The sequence below is a fragment of the Rhinoderma darwinii genome, chromosome 11 (genome assembly GCF_050947455.1).
Source record: "Rhinoderma darwinii isolate aRhiDar2 chromosome 11, aRhiDar2.hap1, whole genome shotgun sequence".
NCBI lineage: Eukaryota > Metazoa > Chordata > Amphibia > Anura > Rhinodermatidae > Rhinoderma > Rhinoderma darwinii.
The window spans coordinates 47458335-47476389 of record NC_134697.1 but is presented as its reverse complement, the minus strand read 5'-3'; the positions used below and the strand labels follow the sequence as shown (position 1 = coordinate 47476389).

Genomic DNA, 18055 nt, shown 5'->3' with positions numbered 1-18055 from the left:
CCATGCGCATGGCCCGCAATTTGCGTGCGGCTCGTCGCTGACAGTCCGCTGCCGGCCGACCCGAAAATCACGGCCGTGCACATGGCTACGCTCGTGTGCATGAGGCCTTACTGTATTTTTACTCCAGAAATATTGCCACACCTATTATTGCAGCCCACCCTTATTCAAGTTAAAGTGACTGAACAGCAATAACAGACGCAGCCCATGGACAGGTATGGCACTGTTTCTGAGAAAAAATCAACAATGCTTTTCCTTATCCTGGACAACAATAATCGATGCATTTTATCTATAGTTATAGCTCATGACAATCGTGTAATAGTAAACCATAATTAGAGACAATGATTTAAAGGGGTTTTGCAGCCAGTAAAAATTGATTGCCTATCCTCTGGATAGGCCATCAATAGCTGATGGGTCAGGACCCTCGCCGATCAGATGTTTTCAAGGGGGTGCAGAGCTTGTACGAGCGCAGCTTCCCCTTCATTTCTTCTTGCTCACTGTGAATCTTGGACACACATTTAGCGGCGATTCACAGGTATTGCAGCCTTTTCTCCTATTAAAGTGAATGGGAGAATTTAGCATGTAGATGTAGAATTATATATAAAGTAGTGATATTATTGTAGAAGCTGTATGCTTGTTAGAATATGTGGCACTCATTAATCTGTGCCCATCATTAGCATGTCGTCGGCTGTTTAGTTGCTGCAAATATGGCCAATTCTTGAGTATTAATTTACAGTTTAAATGGGTTTTATTGATGACACATTACCATTTCAGTTCATCCATATCATAGCGAAATCCCTTAAAACTCTGTGTCTTGACATGTTTGTTTTTGTAAATAATTGTATTCCTTTTAAAATAACGATTCTAGAGCATAATTTCATAAAACTCTGCATTGTACCATTCCTCTGTTATTCCTCCTACAAATCTATGACTAAATTGACAACTGCGAGTTACCAGTTGGGGGTGTGATCTTACACAGTCGGACAATATCCAATCAGTGCTCGCAGTCTCAGACAGTGTGGGGACACACCTCTATGACAAGGGAAATGGTAACACCCACTTGTCAATTTATTCATACATTTCTAGGAGGGATAATGGAGGAAGAGCACAGCGCAGAGTTCTACGAGAAGATGCTTCAGAACTGTGATTTAGTGGGCAATGCAAGTATTGAGTAAAACAGACGTGTCAGGAATGCTGACAGGTCCTCTACAACCAGCTAATAGATAAGGTAAAACGACTCTATAGAAGAGGTAGAACTTATTGGTGTCCAGTTATGTTGGAGCAGATATTCTAGCTGACTTCTATGGCTGACAGATTCCTCTTTTTTATGTTGCAGGTTACAGAGGCCTTTCCTGATTGTCCCGGTCAGATAACTCTGCACAGCAAACCTTTCCTTCTATGTGGTGGAGATGGATTTACGCATTCAAACTTCGATGGATGTACCGAATCAGCATTACGGATTGTGGAAACATTAGTCTCCCAGTCGCAGCATTGACACTAGGCGATTATATATAAAGTAGTGATGTGATCATATCAATTTTTATGGGTGAGCATTACAACATTGTGCTCTCAACTTAATTACATTTATTGTTTAGAATTGCTCTTTTGGCATCATCTAAGACTGATGCTTTTTATTGATATGACTTCTAGTAACTTTAAATCTACTGTTTGTTATGGAATAATGAAACTGATTTATTAGAGCTTTATGGCGGTAATGTTATTTAAGGCTATAGAACAGTTTTTACATTACTCAGTGCATTTTGTATTATAAACAATAAAACAGACATAAAATATTTACCAACTAGAACCTCAACTTTTGTTGAATGACCTCCTTATAGAGGACCCGTTAGCTCTCCTGCTTTAGTAAATACTTGCATTCCCCAAAGGCATACCAATTCTGGATCATCTTATCTTAGAACTCTGCTTTGTACTGTTCCTCTATTATTCCTCCTGGGAATCTATGAGTTCATTGACAACACAGTGTTACTATTACCATTTTAATTACGCGTGTCACTACACTGTCCAATCAGAGCTAATGGTGACAGCCTGTGCTGGGACACAGACCTTTGACAAGAACAATGGTAAAACCATTCATGGAGAATACAGCTACTTACAAAACAGCTGTATATTAAGGAGGAATCACATATACAAACCAAAAGAAGTCAACAGGTCGGTACTACTCACAGTCCTCACTTATCTTGGTAGCGGGTATGTCTCCGAGGGTTGATATATATAAAACAGGTCACTGTGGTGTTCAGCTAAAAGATAAGTATCCAGCTATCCAACAATCCACTGGGAACATCCTCCCTCAGGATGGTGAGTTGAAGCTTTTTGCTTTTCGTTCTTCTCTGAATTGTTGTATATTAAAGAGGACCTGTCATCTGTCCTGACAAATCTGTTTTAATAAATGCGTGTCGTTCATATTAAGTAAGAATTCTGGATTATGCTGTTCATCCGTTATTCCTGCGGGAAATTATTAAACTGACAACTGGGTGTTATTAGTCACCTTGTAGATTGGCTATGTCCCCACGCAGTATAGCACTGTCCAGTGTCAGTGTTTAGGAACACACCCTATTGACAAGGGAAATAATAACACTCAGTTGTCATTTAACTCATACATTTCTAGGAGGGATAATAAAGGATCGGCACAATAAAGAGTTCTAAGAAATGATGCTCCACAATTGTTATGTATGGGGAATACAAGTATTTTCTAAGGCCAGATTCACACAAACGAGAGCAAACTCGGACGTGAAAAACGACCATTTTTCACGTCCGAGTTGCACCCGTGCGGGTCCTGTTTTCACGTATCCCCATAGACTTGAGTCTATCGAGGGATCCATGAAAATGGAAGAAAATAGGACATGTTGTATTTTTCAACTGAACCTTCACCTTCAAACAACGGCCATCTGAATGGCCCCATTGAAATACATGCGTTCCGTGTGACGGCCGTTGTTTTAACAGCCGTCACACGGACGTATACTATGTTTGTCTGAATTCGGCTTAAGTCAGACATGTCAGAAGAGCAGACAGTACCTCTTTAGGCCCTGATCACACAGAGGATTTTGCAGGCAGAAAAAATCTGCCTCAAAATTCCTGCAGGAATTTTGAGGCAGATTTTGACCTGCTTGCACCTTCTTGCCGTGGTTTTCACAGAATTTTTCGCTGCATTTTTCGCCCGCGGCCATTGAGGACCGTGGGCAAAAAACGCAGCGTACATCGCTATCTCTGCCTCCCACTGATTTCACTGGGAGGTCAGAGGCGGAACCGTAGCAAGAAAGAACATGACACTTTTTTTTCTTGCGAGTGGCTAACAGCCACCGTGAAAACTAAAACGCCACAGTCTTCCATTGAAATCAATGGGAGGCGGTTTCAGCCATTTGGGTCTTAAAAAGCAAAAAAGATCAGGTTTTTAATGTTAGTCAATGTTATTTTATTTATACCACTGAATAATAATGAATAGGAAAGTGTTAAAATAGTCATACATTTAATAAATTTATGTTAAATTAACCTGTTAAGAACCGTGTATGTCCCATACTTTATTTACAGCAGCTGCTCAAGCGATCGTGCAGTCAAATGCTGAGTGCTTGTCTCTTAGAGACTAAGAAGAGCAAAGCAGTTTATTAGCACTACCGTCTTCTGTGTTCATTGAGTGCCGTGTATAGAACAGAAGAAGTAGCAGTGCTTCCGCCTCTATAAGCCTTGAGCATCATCTAACAGGTCATGTCATTGTTGGCACGCTGGTAGCAGGGTCTATTTAGATGTCCACTATCACAGGGCTGAATTCCCCTGCTTTGGTATCCCAGATTACAGTTGAAAAGTATAACGTAAAATTAAAAACATGGCAAGAAGTTCTTTTCTTCAGGAATTTTGCGGCAGATTTTGACCTGCCTGCAATTTTTTGCCGCGACTATCGCTGCGTTTTTTACCCGTGGTCATGAGTGCCATGGGCAAAAAACGCTGCGAAAAACGGTTTCATTACCTCCCATTGATTTCCCAGTGGGAGTTCAGAGGCGGAACCGCGGCAAGAAAGAGCATGCTGCTTTTTTTTACCGTGAGTGGCTGAATGCTGTCGTGGAAAAAACGCCTCTTGAAAACAAGGGAGGTGGTTTCGGCAGTCTTTTGGCACGGATTCCTACGCGGTTTCCGCATTAAAATTAGCGTAAAAAAAATGTGCGAACTGAGCCTAATAATAAAAACGAAAACCTATTCCTTTAAAAATAGTACAAATCTGTAATGAGGAAAAAGACACAAAATGTGGGTGGATAGTTTTAGAGTACAAAAATAAAATCTGTTAACAGGCATGTGTACTAATTAATGCTATATTTTATTTGGTCGTTAAGGCCGAAAATACCCTGGTCCTCAAAGGGGTTGACTCACAGTGACCACCCATTGCACGTAGAAGCCGGTGATCAGCTGATTTTGCCAGGGAAAGTTCAGTCTGGCCATACATTTCCCCTGCAGGGCAAATATAGTATTACATGTCAGCAAGAATGGCCTACCATGTGATCCATGAATGAGCTGGGTCTGCAAGAGCCTCTCTGGCTCATGAAGGAGGGATCCAGAGTGAGTAACTCCCCCTAGTACGTCACGAGACAACCGCTTTATGGGGTTAATACCTGTTATTAATGTAGATCACTTTGCAGAGATTTTTTTCATTTTAACATTAAAGAGATTCATCTGGATTTTATTGGATGAATATTAGATTAAACTAATGTTGTAGTTGCATATTCTATTCTACTCCTCTTTCGATAACTCCCACTTAGATTTACCTACACCTTTTAAAGTGAATTATCCTGTTAGTTACTTCCCACTAACTACTCTTACACCCTGCCTTTCTTTGGCTTGCTAATAGCCCTTGTTATTGTTTTTTGTTTTTTTAAATAAGAATACAATTATCCAAAATTTTGTCTTTTTTGCAAATGGGTAAAAATATAAAAAGGCTAATGAAATTAAATCTGCTGTGATTCATGTTGTTGCACAATAAGAACATAAACAAGTTCAGGGGGGGGTGAATACTTTTTACGAGCAATTTACATATTTATTAAATAAGATTTCATAGAATACGTCTTCGGCTAATGACCAGAGTTGTAACACAATTTGGTTTGAACTTCAGTTAAAATTGTACATAAGAACTGTTCAGACCCTCCACAGGCGCCCTTCAGCTGTCAGAAATAAGGCGAGGGAATTAGAAGAACAGAGAGAGCAGGCCTGGGAACCAGAAATTAAAAAATGTGGATTTTAACATTCTAGGCTTAACATTTCTAATTTACTTGTGCAATGAATATTTCCCAAGGCCGAACCACAGTTACTGTTTATTTCCACAGCACAAGATGGGAGTAGAACTATGTAATTGTCTATACAAAGAGAATAAGAAGGACGTTTGTACGCAGCTTTATTATAGTTCATGACTTTGTTCATTTAATCCACTTTCTAACAATACATTCAGGACGGGCAATAATTGGTCAGGGCATTACGCATGCTGGCTATACACATCAGATGGATGCCGGCCGAACCAACCGATTTTGGCAGTATAAGCCGACCATCTATTTTGTGTATGGGTGGTATCCCGACTCTCCCCTGACAGCAGACATCGGGGCACAGAAGGGTCAGGCATGTTGAATTATAACATTCCCTATCCTTTTGTGGAGGAGTCTGGCAGCGGCTTTCTCCCTTTTCCCATTGAGGACACATGCACGCTTAGAGAGCCGAGCGTGCATGTGTATGAGGGAGTCGGGAGAAATAGCGGTTGACCGAATAATAGTGTGGCCGACAGTGTATGACCAGTTTAAGGCACTCATTTCCCATATTAAGAAACAACAGCCATTTGAGTTCATGTGAATTTTATTGGCACACTACAATTGTCTGGCAGGGCACCGCATTGTTTCCTTAATGTGATGCATACAAATTCAATACCATTACATTTTACTGTAAACTGATTATCATGGAGGATGATTTATTTTGAGCTCTCTGGTGAAGGGAAGCTTGTTGAATAAGTAGAGCCGGAAGAAAGTAATCTTCATATTTTAAAAGAATAATATATACCATGTACAGTTAGTGTGCAGTCATGCTCGCTGCCTCTAGTCCGCTCTTTTTCCTCACCAGAGGTACCTAACTCATATCCTAGAGACCATTAATTTTTGTGGCAGGGATTTGCTTTGAACCTGTCCAGGGGCTCCCCAGAAGACCGCAGCAACAAGGGCTGTGACTTTTACAGCAGGGACGGGGAGCCCAAACTACCATGCTGCTTTGAGGTAGGAATGGGGTAGGGGTTCCTGGAGCAAAAACATTTTTCAGAGACTCCCCCCCCCCCCACAGTAAAAAATTTAGAAATCACCGCTCTATTCGGAGCAGTTGTCCGACTCCAAGATGGCTCTTGTGCATGCTGTGCTACTTCCGTCTCTAGATACAACACACTGTGGATTGTCAGTATGCCAAATCTGTCCAGCCAGATGCATTTTCCAAAGAAGCACGTATCACTTTTTGGCAACTCTGCTGCTTTTGATATCTGGCAATAGAGGCAGATCTGCAAAACGCACAACTAGGGGTTGTCCGGTTTCAGCAAATGAATGTGTTGTTTTTTTTATAATTAAAAGTTATGCAATTTTCCAATATGCTTTATGTATTAAATCCTTCCGGTTTTCAAGATCTCTGTTGTTATTCTTCTGGAACATTAATTGTTTATTTTGAGTGAATACAATTCTGTACATGGTCATTTGATGTACACACACATGCAGGGTTTGTTACAGGTACAGTATGTGATTTCAATTGAAACCTGTGTAGTGCTTAATTTCACCTGTGGTGGCGCTGTAGGGCAACAGAACATTTGCTGGTTCCACCCAAGAATACAGCTGTGATCAGTTTATACTCAAAGAAACCTGTTACCAATTTAAAATAAAATTAAAATCACGTATTGATACCCACTATAGCTACAACTACTGCACATATAAAGAAACCCAGACATACAACTGCTGGATATAACTTAAGTGGCCAGATGAAACCTACTTCTCTTGCCCTCACATTTACACTATTCCCCATTTTCTTTCTTTCTTTCTTTTTCTTTCTTTTTTTTTTTTTTCTTAAGGTGGGTGGCCCATAAAATGTTTATATTGGGTTTTGTGGTAGAGTCGATTTCAGCGGGTTCATAATTGTAGTGAGAACTTGCAAATAAGAACTTTAGAATGATCTTGCTAAATGGACTAGAATGAAAATGAAACTTTTGCTGTGTCAATGGGAACACCTTCTATACACAGTTCTGCAGATTAAAACACAAAAATTAATACTGTAGCTACCATGATTAATTCACAATTTAATGCATCCTAGGAATCAGTCCAAATATGACCACATCCAGAAGACCTTGAAAGACCTCCTTTACAGTCAACCAATTAATACAATTGAGTTTTTTTGTTAATTTATTTTATCTTTTCAAGTACTACGTATATCACCAATGTCATTACCTCAGCTAGACCTTTGTGCACATACATCTATTGTCTTTCACAATGCTGTTAAGGGCAAAAAAAAAAATATGAATCACCATATTGAGGAACATAGGGAACTTCTTGAAAAAGATGAATTTTGGCAGATTGCTTCAGAATTTCCATATCATTTACCCTATTATATGCTGTAGCTAGAAGGCCTCACGTGCCACATTTCTTATTCTTATCTTCACGGTTCCAAATTTTGATTGTTCAGAGGTGGTGCACCTAGGCCAACCGCAATTCTATTTTCCCAATTTGCAGTGTGGAAAAAGGGAAGTTACAAACATACTTTGTGCTAAGAGCAACTTTTTCAGCACTCCCTCATCCATCTCTTCAGCAAAGTGCAAGTTTGACTCATCTTACACAATCTAAACCATATTCTGAACAAATAAATTCTAGTCCACCAGTGACCAACAGAGTTACTAAATCATCAAGTGCCAGTATTTAAATTGTTTAAAGGGGATTTCCAAGATATAAGAAGGGGGGAGCAATGGTTAAAAATTTATAAATACAAAAACACCTTATTGACTACGCTCCGATCCCGTGATTCTAAGGCAAAATTATAATGACGGTTCTTCCGAGAATCCTCTATTTTTTCTGTACCTTACCAATAGATATTCCTGCTTCCCATTTACAAGACCTTCAGAAGCTGATTCTGTTGTTCGTGTGGGGCCCTAAATGTTGCAGAGTCTCTCAGGGTACCCTATATGCTCCTAAGGTTTCTGGGGGTCTGGGTTTACCGAATCTCACCAAGTATTATTATGTTGCTCGTCTGACCTCCTTTGTTTCACTCCATAAAATATGCAACCAACCGCGCTGGGTACCCATTGAACAAGCTGCTACTCCTAACATTCCTGTAGACCTGTTGATGTGGTGAGACCCAATCAAAGACCAACTGTGTTATGGCCACTCCACTCTTCTTCATTGGTGTTATGGGATCTATTGAGCCATAGATTCCAACTTCCATCTATACACACTCCAGCTGCTAGATTATTTTCTAATCCTAATTTTGCTCCTGGGCTTCAACCTTCAGCATTCAAATGGAGGATAGACAAGAATCTTTACCGTATTGGACATGTCTGCATTAGATTAGGTATAAAACCTTTCCACTTTATCAATCTATATATCAAATGCCAGATTTTGAACTTAACCATTTTTATCACATGCATCATTTTATGTCATCTCTCAAATTTCTGACATTACCATTACTTCTGTATTTGAAAATTTCTGTCTGAATAATTCTGATGGTCGAAACCTACTGTCCAGTATATATGTATATTTGGTATCTCCGTGGTATAAACTATCATATATGCAGTGGTGTAACTATAGGGGTCGCAGCAGTTGCAATTGCAACCAGGCCCCGAAGCCAGGGGGCCCGCTGCCCCCCGCACCACATTAATGAAAAGTTACCATATTAACTGGGGCCTATGTAATAAACTACATGGGCCACCATTACTATAGTAACTGACAGTACTTACCTCTTTCTGGAGCGCAGCGGAGATCCTGACGTCACACCGCTGTGCGTGGCGCATGACATCACAACGCTATGCGCTGCGCACAACATCCTGACCCTGGATGGAGTCAGGACCTCAGCTGCAGCTGAAGAGGAGGGCAAGTTTAATACCACTGTCTTCTGGCTCTGATGGGTCGGGGTCTGACTCCCAGGACCACCGCAAATCAGATGTTTTGAAGGGGGTGCAGCGCTCGTACAAGCGCTACTTCCCCTTCATTCCGGTCACTTTTTTACACACTGAATTGCTGAAACGGACGTGTAAGTAAGGACAATGAAGGGGAAGCAGCGCTTGTACGAGTGCTGCACCCCCCTTCAAAACAGCTGATTGGCTGGGGTCCCGGGAGTCGAACCCCGACTCATCAGCTATTGATGGCCTATCCTGAGGATAGGCCATCAATGTTAGGGACTGGACAACACTTTTTACGCCTACCATGTGGTAGGCTTAGATACAGGGCCCCAGCAGACAGTAATCTTATACCGTATAAGATTACTGTCTGCTTGACCCTGTATCTAAGCCTACCTTAGGCTTAGATACAGGATCCAATAAACTGTATCACACATGCACTTGGGCCCTGTATCTAAGCCTACCATATGTGTTAGGCTGTGTTCACATCAGTGTTGCCCTTCCGTTGAGGGGCTCCGTCGGAGGTTTCTGTTGGGTAACCCCTCAACGGAACGGCAAACTAAAACCTCAGCTTTCGTTTCCCTCACCATTGCTCTCCATGGTGACGGAAACGTTGCTAAAGGTTTCCGTTTGTCAACATTGTGACAAAATAATAATATGTCTGTGCAATGTTACATTATATGAACGTGTCTGCCGTTGGGATCCAGGTAACCTCACCATGGATGAGACATCACCAATCGGCTTCTGTGCTCACATGACGTCACATGGACAACATTCTATTTCTTGGGTGCACATCTTTAAAAGATACCCCACTGCCTGCGGGTGGGTCCAATAATTAATTCAAAATAACTGTGAAGATAGCACTCCCTTTTTATGCACTTTGCATAAATTTCATTGAGCCATCATATCGGTGCACAATCGGCCAAGTTTTTGGCCAGTGAATGCCCTTCATCAGTCTTTATGTAATATGCCCCCCAGTACTTGACAGGTTATCATATCACTGGGTGCACAATGCAAAAAAGTCTGATAAATGGCAGTGACTGGCCCAAAACTGTGCACCAATAGGGCTGCTCAAAGAAGATTATTCAAAATGCATAAAAAAGGAGTAATGTCTTTCATGTCATTACATTGCCTTGGAAGAAGGAAGAGCTGCGAACCAGTGGGGTGTGGTAGCGTTGGAATGGAGCACTATAGTTTAACATAGAACTAAAACATATGTAGACACACATCTTATCTTCTTATCTTTAAGTGATCTTTGGGCACATACCAACAGTATTAACCAAACCACATTTTTATTGTAGTCTTGCTGTTTTCTGAATAGCCATAGGGTAAGCATTATTCCAACATGATTGAATTAAATATATTTGCAGCATGATGACTCTAGATTATAAACAGTGTCTATGAATGTATCTCCCTTTATACACCAGATTACTTCAAAAAGATTACAGGCCCTGCAGCTACAAGTCCAGTCTCGGGGTGATACACGTGCACTGCAAGTTGTCTGATCCTATATTCAGTCACTAAATGACATATTGGATTAATTTTATGCAAATTACTGCTAATTCCGTTTGTTTGAAATGTCAACTTTTTCCGTTGCACATGGACATGGCATTTCTATTTTTACTGTTGTTTCAGCTATTTTCAGCACTTTTATTTACCTTGGTGATTTGGTGAGCTTTAAAACCTCAGCATTTTTCTATGCTCAGCATAACAGGAGCCAAAGCTGAAGGAAAGTCTGGAGCTAAAGCAAATACATATAGGAACAGTAAAGGATTAAAAGTTGTATTAAATGTTTATATTCCTCCTAAAGTTGGGATAATTGAAGAAAAATGTGTTTACCAGATAGAAAATACGTATCTGCTCTCTTCTTATACTTTGACCAGTGTTGTTTTCCCAATGTGCATTACAAACAATTGAAAATCTTTACCTTGTAGGCATTTACGTAGTCGCAATTACTGTTATTTGACAATTAAAATGTATAGTCTTTGTTTTGGTGTAAAATATAAAATTTTTTACCTGTTGCTTAAATGCGTTATTTGCGATATTACATTGATGGCCTACCCATAGAATAGACCATCAAAGTCTAAGTGGTGGGAATAGAAACCCCAGTACAACCATCATTCAGCAGTACAAAGGGACCAGGGTGCTCGCCGGAGTGTTGTGGGGCGATTACTGCAGTACCCAACATTCGATGTACTGTGTCTGGTACTGTAGCTCAGCCAAATTCACTAAGGACGAAGGCTAAACCATCAGTTTATATGTATATAATGGAAAACCCCTTAATCATTGTATAACTAAAAATGAGGTAACTTTCTGATAAACTTTGGCCCCATGCACACGAACGTATTTTTGCGGCCGCAATTCACCCACAAATCTGCGGGTGAATTGCAGTTCCATTGTTTTCTATGGGCCTGTGCACACAACCGTGGTTCCCAGGAATTTTGCGGTCCAGGCTTGTTGAAATGAATGCACACGGCAATGTGCACGGCCCGTGATTTGCGGGTGACAGTCCGCGGCCGTCCAAGCCACAAAGCACGGCCCGTGCACACCACTACGGTCGTGTGCGTGAGGCCTAAGTATTTCAATTCCTCATTATTTTCAAGATCTCTTGACTTAGGACTTTTCACATTATCTATTAGACTCAGGGGCTTTGCTTGGGTCTTTAAAAGGCCAAATGCACTGGCCAAAATGCCACTCCCCCATTTTTCTTTTTACATATATATAAATAAATAAATATATAATCTTAAAAACCTTTTGTTACCACACTCCGTAATAATGTACCCTTTTGTGTCTCCTACCCACATAATAATGTCCCTTTTGTGTCCCAGAAAATAGTTGTAAGGACACAAATATAGTAGTACATAGCGGTTAACCAGAAGCCCACCGGGCCAGAAAACTGGGGCATCTGCCCTAATGCCCTGTGCTAGCGAAGCCACTGATGCTTCCCTGGTTCATTATTAATTTAGTATAAGAAATACATGTACTGTTGTTTTTGATACAGTTATTCTCATAAAAAATTCAGTCAAAAAAATAAATCAGGGAAGAAGACCATCTTAATAGCTTTGTTGTGCAGCTTCCAAATATCTTTAATAAAGTGTAAACTTATCCTGCATGCCTGGTACATACAATTTATGAGGTTCTGCAGTCAAGAGTCTATGTATCCTGCCCCTGCAGCTGCTTTATGGCCAAGGAGAGGGTTTACTTCAGTCATGGTTGGCCCATCATGTTTCCCTATAGGCATTATGAAACCGTGCAAGGCCCCTCTGGCATGGGGAACTGGCTGAACAATAACTATGCCCTTATATTCTCAATTATAATATGTAGTGGTGTAAAGTAGAGTACCCCGAATTGAATTTTGCCATGGGGTGCTCTGTCCACGTATCTCTTGGTTGCTGTACACCTGACATTTATGCTATATATTAATGAGAGTATCGCTTTAAGACTTTGTACCGTATGGTTGAGTGCAGCAGGATATAAAAAAACTGATTGTAAAATGGATCCAAAAAAAAATGTGTGTATCAGTTGTCAAATCACTTTGCAAACTGTATAGATATACAGCGGCTGATAAAGTTTTGTGGATTTTATACAGTGTATATATATATATATATATATATATATATATACATATATACACGTTGACCTACATTGCAGGCTCCCTGTGCCATCAGGAACGTTAGCTCATCTTTCCAACCCTAATTGACATTCCGCAAACAGAAAGTGTTCATATTGGAAACATGTTACTGAGCTGTAATGTGACAAAGCGATGTGACAACTACTAGAGATTTATGACTGAGCACATCAAATCTGAACATGTGAACAGAGCTGGTAGCCTGAAGGGAAGTAGTCGGCTGGTACAGATGAAATTGTTTAACTAAAAATCAAATGTAAAATGCCATTGTTTATGATCTTTTTGTTATAGCAATAAATACTTATTTTTCCAGAAAATGCTAATTTGTATTTTACTCATAAACCAAGACTTCCATCTAGTTTTCCAGTGCACGCAAACATTGCTTCTAAAAGGAACAAATAAACTGGATTTTACATGTTCCTATTAGGCATAATGTCATTGTACTTTACGCTCCGGTATAAAGACAGGTTTTTTAACTAGTCGTTTTTGGGCCATCTGCAAGTCTTACGACAAAAATCTAAATGGGCTCCTTATTATAATTTGGGGTTTTGCCATCTAGACCAGGTGTTTCCTCCTCCACACCCAATTACCCACTTCCCTGCTTGCCATCATTGCAGTTCTTCTGGAGAGAGGAGTACTGCATGGGTTGTTGCCACCGAGTAGCAAACTTGATGGGACCAACCAAGGCTGGGCCTTATCTCTCCAAGGGCCACATGGTCTGCCTCTATGGTATGTGGCCCCTGTACATACAGAGGATGAGATCTGACTTGAGAACTCCGATTTGTTCAGGTAACAGCTATCTAATGTGTAAGGCCACTTTAAATGTATAACAGGCTCTTGTTATACATTTATTATTCAGGGTTGTATTTCATACCAATACAGTGTCACTACCACTTGCCATTTCCTTTGAAACATTCTTTTATACTTTATCTTTTGCTCTTTTAAGTAGTTAAAGAGGCTCTGTCACCACATTATAAGTGCCGTATCTCCTACATAAAGAGATGGGCGCTGTAATGTAGGTGACAGTAATGCTTTTTATTTAATAAAATGATCTGTTTTCACCACTTTATTAGCGATTTTAGATTTATGCTAATGAGTTGCTTAATGCCCAAGTGGGCGTGTTTTTACTTTAGACCAAGTGGGCGTTGTACAAAGGAGTGTATGACGCTGACCAATCAGCGTCATGAACTCCTCTCCATTCATTCAGACAGCGCATAGGGATCCTGCTAGATCCTTATGTGCTGTCTTATACTAACACATTAACAATACTGCAGTGTTTAGACAGTGAATAGACATTCCACGAGATGTCTATTCACAATCTCTGCACTTCGTTACTGTTTCTATGGTAGTTACAGCAGAGGAGGCGTAATCTCGTTGTAACCTGTCATTTACTGCGTAATCTCGCGAGATTACGCGACCTCTGCTGTAACTACCACAGACAGAGTAACGAAGTGCAGAGATTGTGAATAGACATTCTGTGGAATGTCTATTCACTGTCTAAACACTTCAGTATTGTTAATGTGTTCGTATAAGACAGCACATAAGGATCTAAAAGGATCCCTATGCGCTGAGTAAATGAATGGAGAGGAGTGCATGATGCTGATTGGTCAGCGTCATACACTCCCCTGTACAACGCCCTCTTGGTCTAAAGTAAAAACACGCCCAGTTGGGCATTAAGCAACTCATTAGCATAAATCTAAAATCGCTAATAAAGTGGTGAAAACAGATCATTTTTTTAAATAAAAAGCATTACTGTCACCTACATTATAGCGCCGATCTCCTTATGTAGGAGACAGGGCACTTATAATGTGGTGACAGAGCCTCTTTAATTAAAATTTTGGTAATTTCACTCAATATCAGGGAAATATTAAAGTCAAATCCATCTTTAAATAATATTATTTACTGATTTATTCATTTATGTAAATTGAATGCGATTTTTTAAGCGCAAGCACACCTTGCTAACTTAGGCGCAGAGCCATCACAACTAGCCTAGCATTGTGGCCGTAGCCACAACATGTTCTCATGTTATCTAGTTACTGGTGCTATAGATGCCAGACCATACATTTTCAGCTCTCCAATTTGCCAGATCACTTCTTCCTCAAGTTTTCTATGTGCTGTTCCACTTCTTCACCTGCTCCTATGTATCAAACCACTGCTGTACTAGCTGGTTTGGATGTCAAACTATCTCAGCTGTTCAGAACTCACTTTTCACGGGCCACCTATGTAATAGACCACTCCTTCCTCAACTGACCTGTGTGCCAAAACACTCCTTCACTAGCTCTCCTATGTACCAGACCATGAGACGCTCATTCCCTGGGACCAAAGGTGTGAAGAAATTTTGATAAGAATAAAGGAAGGATTAATAGTATGAGTGTGGCTGAGCAAAAGAGGTGAAGAGGGAATGATGGCTGATAGCTACATGAGAAAAAATGGTCCAACTAAAGGTAAAGACAGACTAATGACTAATCACGCTTTCTAGGCCCTAGAGGAACCTCAAGTGCAAACACAGGCATCAAGACCATTGTACCCAGAGCATGGCGTGGTACCCGTGTTTTAGTATGTTTTCCCAAACTCATGAATAGTCCTTTTTAATATGTTACTGGACATGGAATTTAAATATTGTCTTTCAAGAAGTCCTAAATTCCAGTGGTCAAATAGGATGGAATTAGAATGAGAGTATTGAAGTTAAGGGTTGTAAACTTGTCCTAAACATATATAGTAATGATACAATTAACATGACTGTCATGAAGTATCCCATATAAAGCCATCTTTTTTTTATTCTAAGGCCTTGTTCACACAGTGCAGATTTTTCATTCATATTTTAGATCCAGGAGAGTGGACACTTTAAGGTCTTTTTATATATTTCTTCTGTTTAGGTGCCCTTCTTGGTATTGGCTTAAAAACAATGCATGCAAAATCTATCAAATCTGCACTGTGTGAAGAGGGCCTATTGATCCGCAGTGTCGGACTGGCCCAGCAAAGTACCAGAAAAAACTCTGTTGGCCCTAAGCTCTGACAGAAAGGTCCAGCAGTAGGCAATCCTGTTTGAAGGTGACTTTGGAGCCAATCACTTGCCATTAGGGTCTATTTCTTATAATTTAATTCACAAATGACTGATAAGACCTTATTAATTATATGTCATGTGTGAGCAATGATAACAACAAAGGATGAAATGAAATGTAGATGGCCACGGGTTCTCTAGAGATAGAAGGTGGGCCGTCAGAATCATTTCCTCTGAGGGATCCCTGGAACCCAGTCCGACACTGTTGGTCAGTATAATAATAGATGGCAGGGTGGAATGGGTCATTGTAACATTTTATTAAACAACTCCTAGGTGTCACCCAGCACGGCTGTTGACCCTAGGTTCCCCACGAACAGAGATGACATTATAACTAGTAGTAGGCATATTTGATATTAGCACCATGTTGTGGTGTATATGCTTTATGTCTGCATGATTACCACAAGCCAAAGATAAATAAAACAGGAAATGCTTGAGGCTTCTGACCTTCCTCTGACTCTACAATCTGATCATTAGTAAACCTCAACAAATCTGATAAGCCACATGAATACACAAGCAAAGTTATTTTCTCTTCAAGATGTTTAGAATCTGGTGTTTATACCTATAAATATGTGCAATCACTTTTATTTGATAAACAGACACACATGCATATTATCCTTCCACCGGATAGAGACTGTGGTGGGAAAAAGAACAGCGATCATTTCCGAAGTTTATTACATTTCTTCCAAACATTGCTCAACACATTCATATATTTTTGAAGAAAAGGAAGTTTTACTGTACCATTCATGCTTGGATTTAAGCACAGCTGCTTCCAGTTTTGTAAAACTGTACAAAAGATTTGTCTGCTTCGCATTGCGTTGACTTGTGAGATTCAAGGTATCCCCCTCACCTGTTTAGATGAATATTGAGAATCTAGTAAACTTTTATCTTCCGAAGAAAAACAAAGAAAAACTGGACCATCTATAGATCTGTCATGAAAATCCTGATACAAATCCTACTGGACTGGCTCCTACAAGCAATTATTTATTTCTATTATTCATATAACCCCAACCTATTCTGCAGTGCTGTACAGAAGTTGTCCTCACTCATATGCAAATTTCCTATCTGTATGTTTTCTGAGTACCCGGAGGAAATCTATCCAAACACTGGGAGAACATACAAACTCCATGGAGATGTTGTCCTTGGTTGGATTTGAAACCCAGGACCCCAGCAAGGCAACAGTGGTAACCACTGAGCTACCATGCTGCCCATATGCAATGTCCAAATGCCAGTGGAATTTCACATCAAAATGTTTTCAGGTCCAGATGTGAACGTAAGGACCACAAACCTAAAATAAAAACCTAAAACTATAGCCCGTTACATACTTGTTATGATGTTCTCTCGAATCCCCTGATTGAAGAGATGTAGTCGCTTCCAGAGCTGGCCTGCACAATAACAGAAGTCACTCCACTACCTGTGTACAAAAGGTTACAGGCAGAGTTACTGGGCATGTGTGGGCACTGGACACATTGGGTAGACCTTCTGAGCGGGAACCAAAAGAACAACATGATGCGCCATAACAAGTATGAAACAGCAATATGTAGACACAGGAGCATTTACATTAAATGTTTTTAATCAAAAAAAGTTTATGTTTTGTTTAAACTAACATAGAATTTGTCATTTTTAATCATGGAACGAACGATTAAGCCCTTATATAATCATTTGCCATACTATTGGAGGCACACAGTTTTCTAGAATGCAATGCATTGCTATAGTACTGATACTATCAGCCATTATTCTTCCTTCACCATACTTTACATTGGGCACTATGCATTTGATTAAGAAGCATTTACCTACCACCTACTAATACCATAAATGTGATGTATCACTACAGAGAACGCGTTTCCTCTCTTCCAGAATCCAGTAAGTCCACGTAGCATTACACATGATGATCTCAGGCCTGGGTGCTGTTGCTCGGCCATAGAACATCAATCTTTGAGATTTCTAAATTTTTCTCATATTGCTTCCCATAACAGTTTGGAACTCAGTAATGAGTAAACTGAAAAACAATGATTTTAATAAAAATGCCCACTTCAGCTCTCAGCATTACCATTCTGTGAGCTATTGTTGTCCCTAAATGTTTTTATTTCACAATACCAGCACTTATTTTTCACGGAGGCAAGATTATCAAGGCAGAAATTTGGCAAACTGACTTGTTGGAAAGGTGGCATCATAGCGCCATGCTTTGAAGAATGATTCTGCTGATATTAAAAGGGACATCCATTTCCTAGTAAAAAAAAAAAAAATGTTTACTGGACAT

At 40.1% G+C, this 18055-nt stretch overlaps 1 protein-coding gene across 1 annotated transcript in view; it reads left to right on the top strand.

The window, feature by feature from the left end:
• The window catches only part of RNLS (renalase, FAD dependent amine oxidase), an 87287-nt gene extending 81643 nt beyond the window's left edge, over positions 1 to 5644 (top strand). Inside the window, exon 7 of the mRNA XM_075841202.1 lies at positions 1334 to 5644. Within this exon, the coding sequence (XP_075697317.1) occupies positions 1334 to 1492 (159 nt within the window). The 3' untranslated portion in view covers positions 1493 to 5644. The remainder of the gene's footprint in view (positions 1 to 1333) is intronic.
• The last annotated feature ends 12411 nt before the right edge of the window (positions 5645 to 18055 follow it).